The 17,438-nt window shown below is 39.5% G+C and overlaps 6 protein-coding genes across 6 annotated transcripts; 3 read left to right on the top strand and 3 right to left on the bottom strand.

Moving 5' to 3' along the window:
- Nucleotides 1–2,522: 2,522 nt before the first annotated feature.
- Nucleotides 2,523–3,385, bottom strand: LOC306709701 (hemoglobin subunit alpha-1). The gene is made up of 3 exons (XM_079177954.1): nucleotides 3,276–3,385; nucleotides 2,953–3,160; nucleotides 2,523–2,748 (listed from the first exon to the last, which is right to left on the bottom strand). The coding sequence occupies exons 1-3, from the start codon at nucleotides 3,368–3,370 to the stop codon at nucleotides 2,620–2,622; spliced, it is 432 nt and encodes a 143-aa protein (XP_079034080.1). The 5' UTR covers nucleotides 3,371–3,385; the 3' UTR covers nucleotides 2,523–2,619.
- A 1,022-nt stretch (nucleotides 3,386–4,407) lies between these two features.
- Nucleotides 4,408–5,209, top strand: LOC306709699 (hemoglobin subunit beta-2). Its single transcript, XM_079177952.1, has 3 exons — nucleotides 4,408–4,561; nucleotides 4,663–4,885; nucleotides 4,990–5,209. Exons 1-3 carry the CDS (start codon nucleotides 4,470–4,472, stop codon nucleotides 5,116–5,118), a joined length of 444 nt encoding a protein of 147 aa, XP_079034078.1. The 5' UTR covers nucleotides 4,408–4,469; the 3' UTR covers nucleotides 5,119–5,209.
- Nucleotides 5,210–9,586: 4,377 nt separating this feature from the next.
- Nucleotides 9,587–10,348, top strand: LOC306709700 (hemoglobin subunit beta-2-like; the record flags this gene model as incomplete). The annotated part of the gene is made up of 3 exons (XM_079177953.1): nucleotides 9,587–9,678; nucleotides 9,855–10,077; nucleotides 10,183–10,348. 3 exons carry the CDS (start codon nucleotides 9,587–9,589, stop codon nucleotides 10,309–10,311), a joined length of 444 nt encoding a protein of 147 aa, XP_079034079.1. The 3' UTR covers nucleotides 10,312–10,348.
- Nucleotides 10,349–11,519: 1,171 nt separating this feature from the next.
- On the bottom strand, nucleotides 11,520–12,244 carry LOC306709702 (hemoglobin subunit alpha-1-like; the record flags this gene model as incomplete). Its single annotated transcript, XM_079177955.1, has 3 exons — nucleotides 11,520–11,648; nucleotides 11,843–12,050; nucleotides 12,147–12,244. 3 exons carry the CDS (start codon nucleotides 12,242–12,244, stop codon nucleotides 11,520–11,522), a joined length of 435 nt encoding a protein of 144 aa, XP_079034081.1.
- A 1,131-nt stretch (nucleotides 12,245–13,375) lies between these two features.
- Nucleotides 13,376–14,100, top strand: LOC306708885 (hemoglobin subunit beta-2-like; the record flags this gene model as incomplete). Its single annotated transcript, XM_079176845.1, has 3 exons — nucleotides 13,376–13,467; nucleotides 13,644–13,866; nucleotides 13,972–14,100. 3 exons carry the CDS (start codon nucleotides 13,376–13,378, stop codon nucleotides 14,098–14,100), a joined length of 444 nt encoding a protein of 147 aa, XP_079032971.1.
- Nucleotides 14,101–15,472: 1,372 nt separating this feature from the next.
- On the bottom strand, nucleotides 15,473–16,207 carry LOC306709986 (hemoglobin subunit alpha-1-like; the record flags this gene model as incomplete). The annotated part of the gene is made up of 3 exons (XM_079178325.1): nucleotides 15,473–15,611; nucleotides 15,806–16,013; nucleotides 16,110–16,207. The coding sequence occupies 3 exons, from the start codon at nucleotides 16,205–16,207 to the stop codon at nucleotides 15,483–15,485; spliced, it is 435 nt and encodes a 144-aa protein (XP_079034451.1). The 3' UTR covers nucleotides 15,473–15,482.
- Between the last annotated feature and the right edge of the window lie 1,231 nt (nucleotides 16,208–17,438).

Genomic DNA, 17,438 nt, shown 5'->3' with positions numbered 1-17,438 from the left:
TTGTTCATCTCAATCTACAAAGTAACTAAAGGTATAAAATAAATGTAGTGGTATAAAAAGTACAACATAACTTACCTCTGAAATGTAGAGGAATGGAAGTATAATAGCAGGCCTATACCTCAAAATTACTTGAGTAAATGTACTTCGTTACTTTCTACCACTGTTCATAATGTGGATCACTTACCTGACGTTATTGTGCCATATGTATCACTAGTCCTTTCATAATCATATATCAACATCAAAAGTGAGCTAAAGAGGAAAATAATGCATTTGAGGATGACGCTATAGCAAAAATACAACCATAATGACAGGTAATACAAAGATACATTTCACTTAGTATTGATTTATATTCTATTAATAAAAGCATAAAGGTTAAATTGAGCTCGAAGAAGGGCATCTCAGTTGGGATTTTCCAAACATGATTTTCCATTGACTGTTAATGTAGAGCAGACTACACTGTCCTCATCATCATCAGATTATGACATTAAATCATGCAGCTGTCAGAGCTTCCTGACGTGCAGCGCCCTCCACTGGATGAGTTACTTCCTCATGTGAACACCACATGCATATAATAAGTAAACCACATGACTTTTTTTTAAAGAGACAATTTCTTGATTTTTATTATCTATTATTTATTGCAAACAGATGAATTGAACACAATGACCTTAAACGCCTCATATTAGACTTTAACTTATAACATTAATAATAGTATTCGAATTTTGTCAAATAGAAAGCTGATGTTATTTGAGCTAAATCAGAATACTATGTTATAGATTACATTAGTATAAAATAGTAGTAAAAGTAAAAGTATTTAGTTAAATTGGTCATATTAGGCCTAATTGGTTTATAGTGCATCTTGACAGCATAGACATGCCTCCATCGTGGCAGACACGTTGCTTGATGTAATTACAGAGTACAGCCAGTACGATGTATTTCTTCCGCTTCGGACAAAATCTAAGCATTGCAGATTAGCCTTTTCTTTATCAATCTGTACAAACCGTAATACTCGGCCAACCCGAGTGACGCACTCCATCATGTGATTGGATTGGATTCCAATCGCATATTATTGGGAGGAGTGAAACAGTCTTTAATAAGTTGCATCAGGTACTGACCCACACAGCACTAGTGGAACAAATTTACAGCCGACAAAATGGTTGAATGGACAGACTTCGAGAACATCCAGGACATCTTCTCCAAGATGGACTATGAGGTCGTGGGTCCTGCAGCTCCAGGTGATACATTGTTTCTGTTTTTCTATGTTTTCCTTCACATAAATGTGTAAACATTTTACATTTTGAGTTGTGTATGTTTTTCCGTGTTTCCTCAGGTGTTTGATCGTCTACTGGACTCAGAGGTATTTTAGAAACTTTGGAAACCTCTACAACGCCGATGCAATCATGGGAAATACAAATGTTGCCAAACACGGAACGACTTAAACTCCACGGTCTGGACCGGGGTGTGAAGAACATGGACAACACGAAGGAAACCTACGCCGAGCTGAGCGTGCTGCACTCAGAGAAACTGCACGTGGACCCCGACAATTTCAAGGTAAAGTTGTGGAACTAATGAGCCAACTAAATGTTTCTGGTGCTTGTTGTGTTGCAGCTCATTTCTGACTGCCTGACCACTGTGGTTGCTGCTCGGTTGGGTCAAGCCTTCACTGGTGAAGTTCAGGCAGCTTTCCAGAAGTTCCTGTCCGTGGTTGTGTTCCTCCATGGGAAGACAGTACCAGAGAGCTGCAGAAGACCTTCACACGCTGATCATGAAAAGCTCTGTTGTTGCATGTCTCAAAGACGTAAATAAATATAACAATAAGTATTTAATTAAACAAGTTTTACGTCTTTTCCCATACATGTGAAATGTATATTATGAAAGCTTTTTCCACAATACATCGTTAAATATGTTCAGTGGTGGAAACTTAAAAGTATGCATGTAAGACCACTTTAAAGGTTTTACATTATGATGTATTATAATAATCACAATGTATTTTTTGTATTATTATAATGCACATAATATGGTGAATTATATGAATTATTATTATTAGATCATTAAAATATTTCTTTTTGAAATATAGTGTGGTAAAAAAGAGGATAATTAGAAAATTGTAGTAAAGCAGAAAAAACAGACGCACTGTGAGGCAACTATATATTATAAAGATTTATAAGAGCTAAATCTCTCTCTCTCTCTCTCCCTCTCTCTCTCTGTGTGTGTGTTTGTGTGTATGTGTGTGTGTGTGTGTGTGTTTTAATAATTTGTACTCTCTTTTTTCTTCGGTTTTATGTGAGATAAATGCATTTGTATTAATCCTGTCAAATTCAAATATGTTTCATAAACAGCTATAATGCCTCTTTAGATGTGAAAACCCTTCTGTTCTGTATTTTCTACAGCATTTTAGGTCATAATCATTTTATTCCAATATCACTTCCACTGAACTGACACGTTGCGTGCTGTTGACCTGACTTGAACCCCTTTTAATCTGTAGGCCACCTGCTCGAGAAAAAGTCACTTCACCACACAAACAGTTTCATTGCATTTGATCTTTTATTTATATTCTGACTGACAGAGAGTATCCTATCCAAGACCATGTGCTTCTGTCCGTCAGCGGCTCCTGTTTACAGTTTATCTGTATTTCTCAGAGAGGGCACGAGCCAGAGCAGCCAGGAACTTGTCCATGGCCACGTGGACCTCAGGGGTGAAGTCTTTGGGGAACATGATGGCCATGACCACGAGGATGTTGTGAGAGAGAATCTGTGAAAAGAGCATAATGGAATTTAAAACATGATCAAGCATTAAACCCGCTGAGTGTATCAAATATAAAAAGGCTCCAAGAACCACAAGATGTAGTCTACTCGACACGAAAGCTAAAGAACCACAAACTATCATCTTCCCCTTTCTCCTCTTCCTCCTCCGCTCCTCTACACTGACGTGTGAATCATCATCTATGACACCTACCTTGAAGTTGGCAGGGTCCACTCGCAAAGTGAAGGCATGCAGCTCGCTGAGGTTCAGGAGACCCGCGTTCAGGTCGTCAATTTTGATCACAGCATCTGCAACTCCACCCATCACGCTCTTTCCGTGTTTCTTCACAGGCTCAGATCCGGGGCTCAAGTCCTTCCAGTGGGAGAAGTAGGTCTTGGTCTGCGGGTACACCACCAGCATCCTGAGGAACACATGAGAGTGAGTAAATAAGTGGGCAGCAATAGGCTGAATATCATTTTTTTCTAAACAAACAGGTATTTTAGGAGCATGCTCGTGCAGTTTGAGGTTGTATTTACCTGGACAGAGCATCACTGCCGATTTCCGCAGCCTTGCCAGACGCTTTAGCCCAGAAGGCTCTGACTGTGTCCTTGTCCTTAGCGGTGAGACTCATCTTCCTTGATGCTTGTTTGGTAGAATGCTGAGCTGCCTAAACTTTGGGTATTTTATACATGAAACAGCGCATGGGCACACCCGGGCCACCTCCAAGATAGGCGGATTTGGACAGCTTCCAAGTGATATGTTGCAGCTCGAATGAGATAAACCTCTCATGAAGACTAGTTTGAAACACGCTAAGAAACATGGCCACTTTATGCTGATCACATGCAGTTTTTTGCATTGCATACATTATTTCCACCAATCCTGAAATGGTGTAGTTCTGCATGGGGTCCTTTAACAGTCATTACATTGCATGAATTGGTTATGACTGAAGCTGAGACTCTTGTGGTTTCAATAAGTTAAAGTGTATTCATGTGTGATGATGCTAGTCCCCATAATAATAACCATTTCACATAGTGAGACAATTTATTGGCACTTGACCTTAAATGACCCGTTTTGACCCAACACCGTTTTACAGCAGTTCATGAGTCACGAAATAAATATTGGTTTTGTGTACAAAAGCACAAACTGTCCGGTTTTTCGTTTGTGCACCACAATCGGTGGAACAAATGGTATCAAACCCAAAGTAGATGAAACTTATGAGACTTATGTGAGAATGGGAATGGAGATATTTCCAATATAATGTTGTAAACCGTTTCACAATGTATATTAATAAATACATTGGTTTGTAATAATGATTTATGACTTGGACAAGTTGACATACAGCGATGAGATGCATCTCAAATTAATCTTCAGGTTCCCCTTCAGATGATTTAAGGCATATGTTGACCTGCTATCACCCCCTAAACATCCCCTGTCCCCTGTCCCCCACCCATACTCTTACAAAAAGGGTGTTAAACTGCTATCCTAATGTTGCTTAATGTAACACACCCAGCAATATCTATTTATTTGACACAATCTATGCATTGCAGATTATAGCCCTTTCTTTATCAATTTTGCAAAACCGTAATACTCGGCCAACCCCCCTCCACACTCGATCCAATGATTGGACAGGATTACAAAGACATATTTGAGGGAGGAGTTAAACAGTTCTTTAAAAAAAGGTCCTCAGGTACTGACCCACACAGTAGTAGAACAAATCTACAGCCGACAAAATGGTCGAATGGACAGACTTCGAGCGCTCCACCATCCAGGACATCTTCTCCAAGATGGACTATGAGGTCGTGGGTCCTGCAGCGCTTTCCAGGTGAAACATTGTTACTGTTTTTGTATGTTTTCCTTCACATAAATGTGTAAAAAGAAGTTTTAAAAATGTTGAGTTGTGTATGTGTTTCCGTGTTTCCTCAGGTGTTTGATCGTCTACCCCTGGACTCAGAGGTATTTCGGAAACTTTGGAAACCTCTACAACGCCGCTGCAATCATGGGAAATCCAAATGTTGCAAAACACGGAACGATAATCCTCCACGGTCTGGACCGGGGTGTGAAGAACATGGACAACATGAAGGAAGTCTACGCCGAGCTGAGCGTGCTGCACTCAGAGAAACTGCACGTGGACCCCGACAATTTCAAGGTAACGTTGTGGAATTAATGAGCTAACTATTCATGTTCAACAATTGTTTAAAAACGGACCAACCTTTCATGTCGTTGATGTTTCTGATGCTTGTTGTGTTGCAGCTCATTTCTGACTGCCTGACCGTTGTGGTTGCTGCTCAGATGGGTAAAGACTTCACTGGTGAAATTCAGGCAGCTTTCCAGAAGTTCCTGTCCGTGGTGGTGTCCTCCATGGGAAGACAGTACCATTAGAGAGCTGCAGAAGACCTTCACGCTGATCATGAAAAGCTCTGTTGTTTGATTTGTCTCAAAGACGTAAATAAATAAAACAATCAGCATTTCAGCAACTTCTGTCTGTCAGTCTTCATTGTCAAATCAGGGCGATGTAAAACGGATAGCCTTTTTCACAATGTTACATATGCTTAGGGAAGTATTTAAAAACATTCAAAGTTTTAATATGTATATAAGTTAAAGTCCTGCATTAAGATGTTTGAATTAGGAAAGGTATCAGTATTATCAGCATCATGCACTCGAGTATCAGAAGAAAAAGTACTCTCATCAAGCAGAACTATTATCAATATTAATGTTTTCTCTGTGGGGTAGAAACGAGGATAAAATGAAAATATTCAAAGCCGAAAAACTAAAAACATTTACTATATGTATTGGTCTGCGAGTAAAACACCAGCATTGTTAATAATACATGAGTCAATATGCGTGTGAGTACTACTACATGGAAATAATACATTTATAAAAATGAACACGTATTTTAGAAGCAGCTCGTGCAGTTTGGGGTCATTACTCAGCCGATGTCACTTTACCCATTGAAGTCTCTGCGTCCTTGTCTTTTGCACTGACACTAGCTTGATGATTGAATGCCGATTCAGGATTATTATGCAGAAACAGGGCATGGGCACACCCGGGCCGCATCTAGGCTGCATAACATTTGGACAGCTACCAAATGATATGCTGCAGCTTGCATGAGATACACTTGATGACGCTGAAAACTATTTTGGAAAACACCACAAAAACAAAAAAGTGAATCAAGTTATTTTCGAAAGGTCTTGTTATGAAATCCAAGACATCACAATGTAGTGTGCATATACTTTAATTAATCAAAACGACATATTCCAGTGACAGCCACTGACAAAGACAAACTGTTCATTGCACGAACAGAAAGACAAATTAAATACTTTCAATGAATTGTCCATAGTGCCCCTGTGTTCGATCTTAATACATGTGTGCAAAGCTTTGAGAACTTCAAAACTATCAATTTGGACCAAAAACAAAATGATTTTGATCTAACCGTTATAGGCTCATGAATCAAAAAATGATTTTGAGTTTCTTGTCCTCATAACAGATATTTTACTTAGAATACTGCACATCATATAAGACAGTAGCTAAGTGAAAATAACTCGGTATAAATCAAAATGCTGATTTGCAGAGCTGACAAAAACACGGGCGAATGATCCGTTAAATGTATACGGTGTAAACACTCAGAAGTAACCTACTGAGCCTATGCACTGAAATGTAGGCCTATAGGCTCTGCAATAAATGAACATAACATGTTTTGGTTATGCTGATAACGTGACGACTAAGGTCATTCGCGGTGAAGACTTTACGTGCGTATCTATGGATCCTTTAAGGGAGGAGCCGCTCAGAGCAACAGGGGAAGAGCAGCTCAGCAGGTTGCAGGACTAACATTTATCGGTGTGGTTGAAGCTGCAGTTGTATGTCTATTTCATTAAATCCTACTTATATGGCTGTTTAATATGCAGGTAACACTTTACAATAAGGGACACTAAAATGCGAGCAGTTAATAGTGAACCATTTGAATACCTCCCAATTTAAGTTTAGTGTTGATTTATTATGTGGTGAGATTCTATGTATGTCTATTACTGCCTTAAGACTGTTGGGTCACAGGTCATTTAGGGTCAAGTGCCAACAAATTGTCTATTGCTATTATGGGAACAAACTTAATCACACATACACTTCAGTCTATTGAAACAAGAGTCTCCGCTTTCCATTCACACCAGATTTCTCCAAATCGATGCTTAAGGAGCCCATATGCAGAACTATTCTATTAGCGAGATCTCTCACGACAGGTCTTTCTTCTTCATCTTTACGATGACCACGACTCAACAACATTACACATGAAAGAGATTATTTACACTGCGAAAGGGTTTTTCCTATGATCGACTTTAGCAGTGATGGTTTCCTTGTTCAATACGTTGTCATGTCCAATCACGTAGGCCTATGCTAAAACGTATCGACTCCAGTAACCCAGCCAACCTAAGTTAGTGGCACAAATCTTGAAAATTCAAAACATTGGTTTGGGACTATATAATAAGGCAGAGTTCAGACACAAAGTGAATGTAAAAGTGTGCCATTTTGCTGCATAAAATGTGCTTTAGATTTAAAAAGTATTTTTTATATTTTCATCCACTTTCAGAATAATACACATATAATCAATATGGAATATATTTATAATGCAATAAATTAATTTATTGGAATTTGTAATGACTTTCAAATTCACCTGAAATATAATTCAAATACAATTCAAATTGAAACAAAGTAAAAAGGAAAAAACTAATGAAGAACATTATTGCTGCAGTCATGTATTGGCTTGAAAAGCCCGGGGCTTTAAAACAAAAACGATCTCCGCCCACTAAGAGCGTTTAAGCATCGTGTGCGAATTTATTTCCATCCATAGCAACCCTGAAAACCAATATTGAACTTTTATTTTGAAGTACACTTTTTAAATGTACATGTTAAATATACTTTACCTTAAGCACAAAAAGAATACTACATTTATAATTCGAATACACTTAAGTTTACTACATGTTAACCTGGGACAGAATGCTGATATACTCACATTTATGAAACCTTCAGCAGATTTAGGCTATATTGAGCCCAATGGAACAGCAATGAGATCATCCTTGGCCGTAATTGTGTTGGAGCGCCACCTAGTGGATTGCAAAACACTGTGCTGATTACGTCATTTGTTTTGAGAAGTTACATTATGGACAAATTATTCAGCAGAGTTAAGTTGTATTACCTCCTTTCCCAGACCAGGTGAGTTACAGGCATGAGTATCACACTATCCGGTCAAAACAACCTGAAATATCAGCTGGTAACAATGTTTGATCATCAAGTGTCTGAAAAGGAACGTGATGCATTATTCGGTTAAACTGATTCCATGTGACTCTAAGCCTGGCCTGGGATAATGTTTTTCTATGCAGGTAAAAACTCTGTGAATACTGTATTCTATTATCTTCGTCTCCAGAGACCTCGGAAACAAATGGTTTAACACACCTGGCCGGAGAAAGAACGGGATGCAAAACTCGGCAGCTATCAGCACATGTGTTGGGCCGTTTTGGCTCGACAGTGTGATCTTCATATACATTTGATAACCTAAAATGAAATGACAGGGATCTGTCCATGTTCCTCTCCTAATGTACCACTAGAGGGCAGCTTCAGCCAATGACTGAACGTGTTTAATCATTCAATTCACTCTTGTTCTTCTGGAGTAAAACTAGTATCTCTTGCTGCTGTGTTTTTCTCACAAACTGTCAGCAGCAAAACCCTCTGTTAGTTGTTTTCAGCAGTATAATCGTAAATAAATGTATTATTATTTTTTTAGGAAAATGAAACTAAAACAAATCTTTAGTCTCTTACCTTTTACTGCATCTGCACTTGGGTACTTGGGTAATAATAACAATAATAATAATCATCATAATCACAATACAATGAATCGTTTTTTACAGGGCCTTTAAAGGGACCCAACGCTTTACACGAGGCACAGCTGTGGGCGTTTAATCCAGACTGTAAGGAGCTGTATTTAACATTCTAAACATTAAGAGAGCAGCAAACAACTATTGTCTATAAACATATAGTGAAATAATGAGCAGAGAACTCTCCCTCTGTGTGTTGTTATCCGAGCTTCTCCCTGCATTGTTGACATAGCCGGGCCAGCAGTGCATGCTTTTAGTGCATGTGTGTGTTCATTATCCATCAGTACTGTATTTGTAGCTGCCAAGATTTGCATCAATTCACTATTTAGATAGCAGTCTAAGATGACAAAAGTATAATAACAACAACCTTAAAAAGTGTGCCACATTTGATATTATCAGTGAGATAACACATCAATGCAAACAATCGATATGAAGAAAAATTCAGAATATCTGCTGTCTCAGCGCTCATATCGTGAATAAAGTGTTTCAAAGACAGTTGTGATTATAGCAGCTAGAGTACTTTAGGTCCATATCCTTGACTGAAGCGTCCTCTGCTGGAAATTTGCATGAAGTTGATTTGGAAGTTGAGGGCTCTAGTCCACACATTTGAGTCCTATTGTTTGATTCTCGGGCACTATTGTGTACTGATGATGGTTAAACAAACCGTGTAACAGTTTCCATATGCAGGCACTCTCATTTCAAACTGCACCGTTCAGAAATAAATACTAATTGTATGGTGATATTGGAAAAGCAAAGACAATTGTACTAAACCACAACCAATAAACAAGTTTGTATTTCTGTTTGGAACATTACAGCTGTCATTCTACTGTTATCAATGTTGAAATCCATAACACGGTGGGCTACTTGGCCGGCCCACCGCCCATCCAATCACATGCTTTTGGGAGGGGAGCAGTGTGGCTTTAAAAGTTGCATCTGTTGACTGAGAGCAGGATCTACTGAGCAGCACAGGACAATCTAGAGCCGGCAGAATGGTTGAATGGACAGACTTCGAGCGCGCCACCATCCAGGACATCTTCTCCAAGATGGACTATGAGGTCGTGGGTCCTGCAGCTCTTTCCAGGTGAGTCTAAACTCTGCATTAACAAGCTGTGCTTGAGACAAAATCCTCGACTATATTATAGGATCAGGATTTCATTCTGTCATTGTGCACAATGTGATTCAGACAATCACAAATGTTCATGTTCTTATGGCATTTGATCTCCTCGTCTAACTCTGTAACATATGTTGTTTCCTCAGGTGTCTGGTCGTCTACCCCTGGACTCAGAGGTATTTCGGTAACTTTGGAAACCTCTACAACGCAGCTGCAATCATGGGAAATCCAAATGTTGCAAAACACGGCACGACAATCCTCCGCGGTCTGGACCGGGGTGTGAAGAACATGGACAGCATGAAGGAAACCTACGCCGAGCTGAGCGTGCTGCACTCAGAGAAACTGCACGTGGACCCCGACAATTTCAAGGTAACGTTGTGGAACTAACAAAGGCTGATAATCTTGTTCAACAATTACTGAAAAGAAGACCAACCTTTCATGTCGTTGATGTTTCTGATGCTTGTTGTGTTGCAGCTCATTTCCGACTGTCTGACCGTTGTGGTTGCTGCTCAAATGGGTAAAGACTTCACTGGTGAAGTCCAGGCAGCTCTCCAGAAGTTCCTGTCCGTGGTGGTGTCCTCCCTGGGAAGACAGTACCATTAGAGAGCTGCAACACCTTCACATGCTGATCATGAAAAGCTCTGTTTCTTTTGTCTCAAAAGCAAATAAAACAATAAGCCAATCCACCAAGTTGTTTCTCAATCACTTTAACTCAAATAGATGTGAACATGAATAATAGTGTGTTTGACATAAAAAAAGAAGACTGACCTTCAGTGAAAATGGTGAACCAAAGCGTTGAGGAAATGTAGTGAGTGTGTATGAAAGATGATGAAAAGTTATATTGGTAACAAATGCAGGTTGCCTTTATTTAAATAAATAGCTCCACAGAATATATTGTTGCCATTAAATGCTCATGAAAAGTATAAAATAAAGGGACATTTGACAAAGTGTCAGGTTTACTGTATCTAAAGTCATTTTTCTCTTTCTTGTGGACTTCTGCTTTATGAACCAAATTAATGAAATGTAAAAAGTGTTATAAAACAAGAATAACAACATGTAATAATAATAATAATAATAATAATGATTGTAATAATAATAATAATAATGATTGTAATAATAATAATAATGATAGTAATAACAGTAATTCCTTCGCCAAAGCTCAGTTGTCGAAATTATGTTTTTGTTTTAAGGACATAATTGAAGTTTTGTACTTTTTGTTTTCTAAAAAATGTTGGATTATGAAAATATACCAACTGATTCAAATGTACCATTAAGTGTAACATTATAAGGCTGCAACTAAGGATTGTTTTCATTGATTACTCTGCTGATTCTTTTGTAAATGAATCAATGAATCGTTTAGTCTGTAAAATGTCAGGATTAAAAGGCTCTGAGGTGACGCCTTCAAACGTTTTGTTTCGTCTCACTGACAGATATTCATTTCACATATAAAACGGAGAAAGAGAGCTAAGTTCATCATTTGACTGAATCTGGAGAGATCGACAGTTTCAGGTTTTTGTCGAAACAATAAAGCTCGATGATCAAATATCAAATTAAAATTGTTCTATTAATTTACTGCACAATTAATCGACTAATTGTTTCGGCTCTAATGTTAAGCTCAGTGTAAAATGTGACTTGCTGGATGATTTAAAGTCTGCTTTGTGCTGTGGATTTTACTGTTGACCTCCTCTATGACACAAACCATCTCAAAGAAACCAGAAAACAACACTTGCTTTGCTTTTTGCATGAATGCATTTATTGATCATTATGCACTGTAAGCTCATGCTGCAGTCTCCGTCATCTTCTCCTGCTGTTTATCGGTACTTCTCAGCCAGGGCCAGAGCCAGAGCAGCCAGGAACTTGTCCAGAGACACGTGGACTTCAGGGGTGAAGTCGGCGGGGAACATGATGGCCATGACCACCAGGATGTTGTGAGAGAGAATCTGTGAAAAGAAAGCAACCACACAGACGTTACATATATGGAGGTTTTTAGCTCCACGCGCACCAATCACACATGGGAGCATTATGTGCATGACAACAACAGATGGACCTGTTGCAGGCCTGGAACCCCCTCAACGATCTACGTTTGAGGAACACTTCACATCACATTTGTCTTGTAATGACTTAGTCTCTGCACCTTGAAGTTGGCAGGGTCCACACGCAGGGTGAAGGCATGCAGCTGACTGAGGCCCACTAGACCTCCTTTCAGGTCGTCGATTTTAGTCACAGCATCTGCAACTCCAGCCATCACAGTGATTCCGTGCTTCCTCACAGAGGGAGAGGAGGGGCTCTGGTCCTTCCAGTGGGAGAAGTAAGTCTTGGTCTGCGGGTACACCGTCAGCATCCTGGGTAGCAAAAACAATAAAAGTGGGTGATGCGTTTGTAAATGAATCCTTAAATGTTGGAGCAGATTACATCACTCAGCTTGTGTTCATAGTTACCTGGCCACAGCATCGGTGCCGATTTCCGCCCCCTTTCCAGACACTTTAGCCCAGAAGGCTTTGACTACCTCCTTGTCCTTAGCAGTGAGACTGGTCATCTTGGCGGTTGAATGAGTGCTGCTGAATGCTGTGATGAGCCCAAACTCAAGAGGTTTTTATGCTTGAAACAGAGCATGGTCACACCCAGAACCTCCTCTAAGATATGCTGCACAAGGCGGTCCACGTGATGTTGCAGCCCCCATGAGATAAACAAAAAATATCTTCCCATTGTGGCTCTCAAGCTTTTTTGAATTTGACACAATCTTTTAAAATCATCAGCATTCATGTGTGTATGCTTTAGAAGTCCAATTCAAAAGTTCCTCTGAAACAGTGGTGGAAGAAGAATTCAGATATTTTATTTAAGTAAAAGTACATAAGTATTAGCATCAAAATATACTTAAAGTACCAAAAGTAAAAGTAGCAGGAAAAAATGTTGAAAGACATTTTCACATGGAACCCTTTGACAGCTGACCCAGAAACCCCCTTGATGTTTTCCTTGATGTTGATGGAGGATGAAGAAAAAAACCCCACACATAATAATGTTTGACGGAAGTGATTCAGGGGATCGTTCAACATTGTGCAGTTGAATTTAAAGATCGCTGTCCAAGGTGCTGATGCTGAGACCTTCAAGGGTTTTGCACACTGATGGTCAGCTGTTATTGAGCCACTGTCCCTCTCTGGGTAACACACTGGCATTGTTTTCTTAAAGGTCATTTACAGTGTGTGCATATATCAGGCTGTGACTCTCTGCCAAGTTCCAACAATTTGTGGTCCCTTGAATTTTCGTCCGTGTGACCAAAATATACTGACAAAAGAAGGAAAACAAGCCTCATACAGATGTAAACAGTTTTCCTCTTATTGTCTCTTAAAGCACTGGCTATCATTCTAATATAAATCATTGTGGGTCTGAGGCCCTTTGCATATTTGGATTGTTAAATGGTCTCTGTGCAGCTGCGCAGACTTTAAAGCCAGACTATTACTATTTCTTCTGTCTCAGAGATAACTCATCAAGGCGGAGAAGATACACCCTTCTATTATCATTGTTTCAAATCTATAACACAGAACCTGGACGGCCCACCGCCCATCCAATCACGTGCTTTTGGGAGGGGAGCAGTGTGCCTTTAAAAGTTGCATCTGTTGACTGAGAGCAGGATCTACTGAGCAGCACAGGACAATCTAGAGCCGGCAGAATGGTTGAATGGACAGACTTCGAGCGCGCCACCATCCAGGACATCTTCTCCAAGATGGACTATGAGGTCGTGGGTCCTGCAGCTCTTTCCAGGTGAGTCTAAACTCTGCATTAACAAGCTGTGCTTGAGACAAAATCCTCGACTATATTATAGGATCAGGATTTCATTCTGTCATTGTGCACAATGTGATTCAGACAATCACAAATGTTCATGTTCTTATGACATTTGATCTCCTCGTCTAACTCTGTAACATATGTTGTTTCCTCAGGTGTCTGGTCGTCTACCCCTGGACTCAGAGGTATTTCGGTAACTTTGGAAACCTCTACAACGCAGCTGCAATCATGGGAAATCCAAATGTTGCAAAACACGGCACGACAATCCTCCGCGGTCTGGACCGGGGTGTGAAGAACATGGACAGCATGAAGGAAACCTACGCCGAGCTGAGCGTGCTGCACTCAGAGAAACTGCACGTGGACCCCGACAATTTCAAGGTAACGTTGTGGAACTAACAAAGGCTAATAATCTTGTTCAACAATTACTGAAAAGAAGACCAACCTTTCATGTCGTTGATGTTTCTGATGCTTGTGATGTTGCAGCTCATTTCCGACTGTCTGACCGTTGTGGTTGCTGCTCAAATGGGTAAAGACTTCACTGGTGAAGTCCAGGCAGCTCTCCAGAAGTTCCTGTCCGTGGTGGTGTCCTCCCTGGGAAGACAGTACCATTAGAGAGCTGCAACACCTTCACATGCTGATCATGAAAAGCTTTGTTTCTTTTGTCTCAAAAGCAAATAAAACAATAAGCAAATCCACCAAGTTGTTTCTCAATCACTTTAACTCAAATAGATGTGAACATGAATAACAGTGTGTTTGACATAAAAAAAGAAGACTGACCTTCAGTGAAAATGGTGAACCAAAGCGTTGAGGAAATGTAGTGAGTGTGTATGAAAGATCTAAAAAAAGATGAATGAAAGATGATTAAAAACACAAGAAGATGAAACACTGTTGTTTGATGAAAATACATGAACAACACAATGTTTTGATGTTGATGTAATTGATGAAAAGTTATCTTGTAAACAAATGCAGGTTGCCTTTATTTAAATAAATAGCTCCACAGAATATATTGTTGCCATTAAATGCTCATGAAAAGTATAAAATAAAGGGACATTTGACAAAGTGTCAGGTTTACTGTATCTAAAGTCATTTTTCTCTTTCTTGTGGACTTCTGCTTTATGAACCAAATTAATGAAATGTAAAAAGTGTAATAAAACAAGAATAACAACATGTAATAATAATAATAATGATTGTAATAATAATAATAATAATGATTGTAATAATAATAATAATAATAATGATAGTAATAACAGTAATTCCTTCGCCAAAGCTCAGTTGTTAGATGGATTTTTGAACAACATCACATAAAGAGTTAATATATTTGAATATTCTGATGAAAAACGTTGATTTCACCGAAATTATGTTTTTGTTTTAAGGACATAATTGAAGTTTTGTACTTTTTGTTTTCTAAAAAATGTTGGATTATGAAAATATACCAACTGATTCAAATGTACCATTAAGTGTAACATTATAAGGCTGCAACTAAGGATTGTTTTCATTGATTACTCTGCTGATTCTTTTGTAAATGAATCAATGAATCGTTTAGTCTGTAAAATGTCAGGATTAAAAGGCTCTGAGGTGACGTCTTCAAATGTTTTGTTTCGTCTCACTGACAGATATTCATTTCACATATAAAACGGAGAAAGAGAGCTAAGTTCATCATTTGACTGAATCTGGAGAGATCGACAGTTTCAGGTTTTTGTCGAAACAATAAAGCTCGATGATCAAATATCAAATTAAAATTGTTCTATAAATTTACTGCACAATTAATCGACTAATTGTTTCGGCTCTAATGTTAAGCTGAGTGTAAAATGTGACTTGCTGGATGATTTAAAGTCTGCTTTGTGCTGTGGATTTTACTGTTGACCTCCTCTATGACACAAACCATCTCAAAGAAACCAGAAAACAACACTTGCTTTGCTTTTTGCATGAATGCATTTATTGATCATTATGCACTGTAAGCTCATGCTGCAGTCTCCGTCATCTTCTCCTGCTGTTTATCGGTACTTCTCAGCCAGGGCCAGAGCCAGAGCAGCCAGGAACTTGTCCAGAGACACGTGGACCTCAGGGGTGAAGTCGGCGGGGAACATGATGGCCATGACCACCAGGATGTTGTGAGAGAGAATCTGTGAAAAGAAAGCAACCACACAGACATTACATATATGGAGGTTTTTAGCTCCACGCGCACCAATCACACATGGGAGCATTATGTGCATGACAACAACAGATGGACCTGTTGCAGGCCTGGAACCCCCTCAACGATCTACGTTTGAGGAACACTTCACATCACATTTGTCTTGTAATGACTTAGTCTCTGCACCTTGAAGTTGGCAGGGTCCACACGCAGGGTGAAGGCATGCAGCTGACTGAGGCCCACTAGACCTCCTTTCAGGTCGTCGATTTTGGTCACAGCATCTCCAACTCCAGCCATCACAGTGATTCCGTGCTTCCTCACAGAGGGAGAGGAGGGGCTCTGGTCCTTCCAGTGGGAGAAGTAAGTCTTGGTCTGTGGGTACACCGTCAGCATCCTGGGTAACAAAAACAATAAAAGTGGGTGATGCGTTTGTAAATGAATCCTTAAATGTTGGAGCAGATTACATCACTCAGCTTGTGTTCATAGTTACCTGGCCACAGCATCGGTGCCGATTTCCGCCCCCTTTCCAGACACTTTAGCCCAGAAGGCTTTGACTACCTCCTTGTCCTTAGCAGTGAGACTGGTCATCTTGTCTGAATGCTTAGCTATTGTTGAGTGCCGCGATCAGCCCAAACTCTGAGGGGTTTTATGCTTGAAACAGAGGCACACCCAGAACCTCCTCTAAGATACGATGCGTGGGCCACGTGATGGGCGGATCAAATCAACACGTACATACATCATTGATATAATGATAATAGGAAAATTACATGATGATAATAAGAAAATATGAAATTACAAAAGCATGTTTATACATGTAGTATTTTCATAAACAGTTTGATCAAAATTTCAGCAATCAACCAATTATATTTACTCACTAATGAAATCTATAAAATGGTTCATTTTAATGTCCGACTGCAGATATTGGCCTCTGTCCAAAATGTTCAAACATACAGAGACCAAACCTATTTTAAATCCAGGCTCTGCAATCCAGCAGTATTAATAGATTTGTTCAGCAGTTGGAAACCTTCCAACACAATGACTGAAGTCATTTTCTGTGTTTCAGGCTTATCTATGCTGCAGCTGTAAGGGTGGATCCACTCAGAAGAATCGATAGATAAGCTGATATCTAAGAACACATAACCGGAAATTGGCTGTGAATTGTAACCAAATGAGCAGAGTATTTGTTTTAGGGCTGAATGCTTTTGGATGTAGAAAGATCTGTTTAAGGCGACATGTTTCATTTTGTTACTGTCCATACAGTTTGGCTTAACATGCTCATAGTGGTCATGGTCACAATTAGTGCTGGTAGGTCAGTTCACCTGCTATCTAGTGCAGATAATAAAGTTAATGTGAGAGAAGTGATCTCATTTAACTCTTGGAGACACACTGTTTGAAAGTCAAAGCTGAAGTGACGGAACCTTTTTGCTTTAGTAGAATTAAAAATAGCTCTCTGATTTCTGATTAAATGCTACATTGTCTCAAGCATAGTTCTTAACAGCACCGTTCTGGATTTCTGAACTTCACCTTCTTCCAAAGTAGATAGAGAAGAGAAAAAGTCTGACGAGGTAAAACTCCAGCAGCACTTGTAATATTCAGTATTGTTAGACTCACTCGTTTCTGCTTGTGGCGGATGACTTTGATGAAGATCACCAGCCGAAAAGCGGATGTCTAACAATACTGTATATTACAAATGTTGAGTTTTGCCTCTTCATGATAAACGGCTGAGGCATCTTGCTGCTTGGCCGGTTCCATTTAAGACTCGTCGAACTGGTTCCCTTAGTTGGACTCAAACGTTGTTTTTGAAGGACTAGAAAAAGCA

Source organism: Pholis gunnellus (genome assembly GCF_910591455.1).
Source record: "Pholis gunnellus genome assembly, chromosome: 17".
NCBI lineage: Eukaryota > Metazoa > Chordata > Actinopteri > Perciformes > Pholidae > Pholis > Pholis gunnellus.
This window is presented reverse-complemented; position numbering and strand designations above follow the sequence as displayed.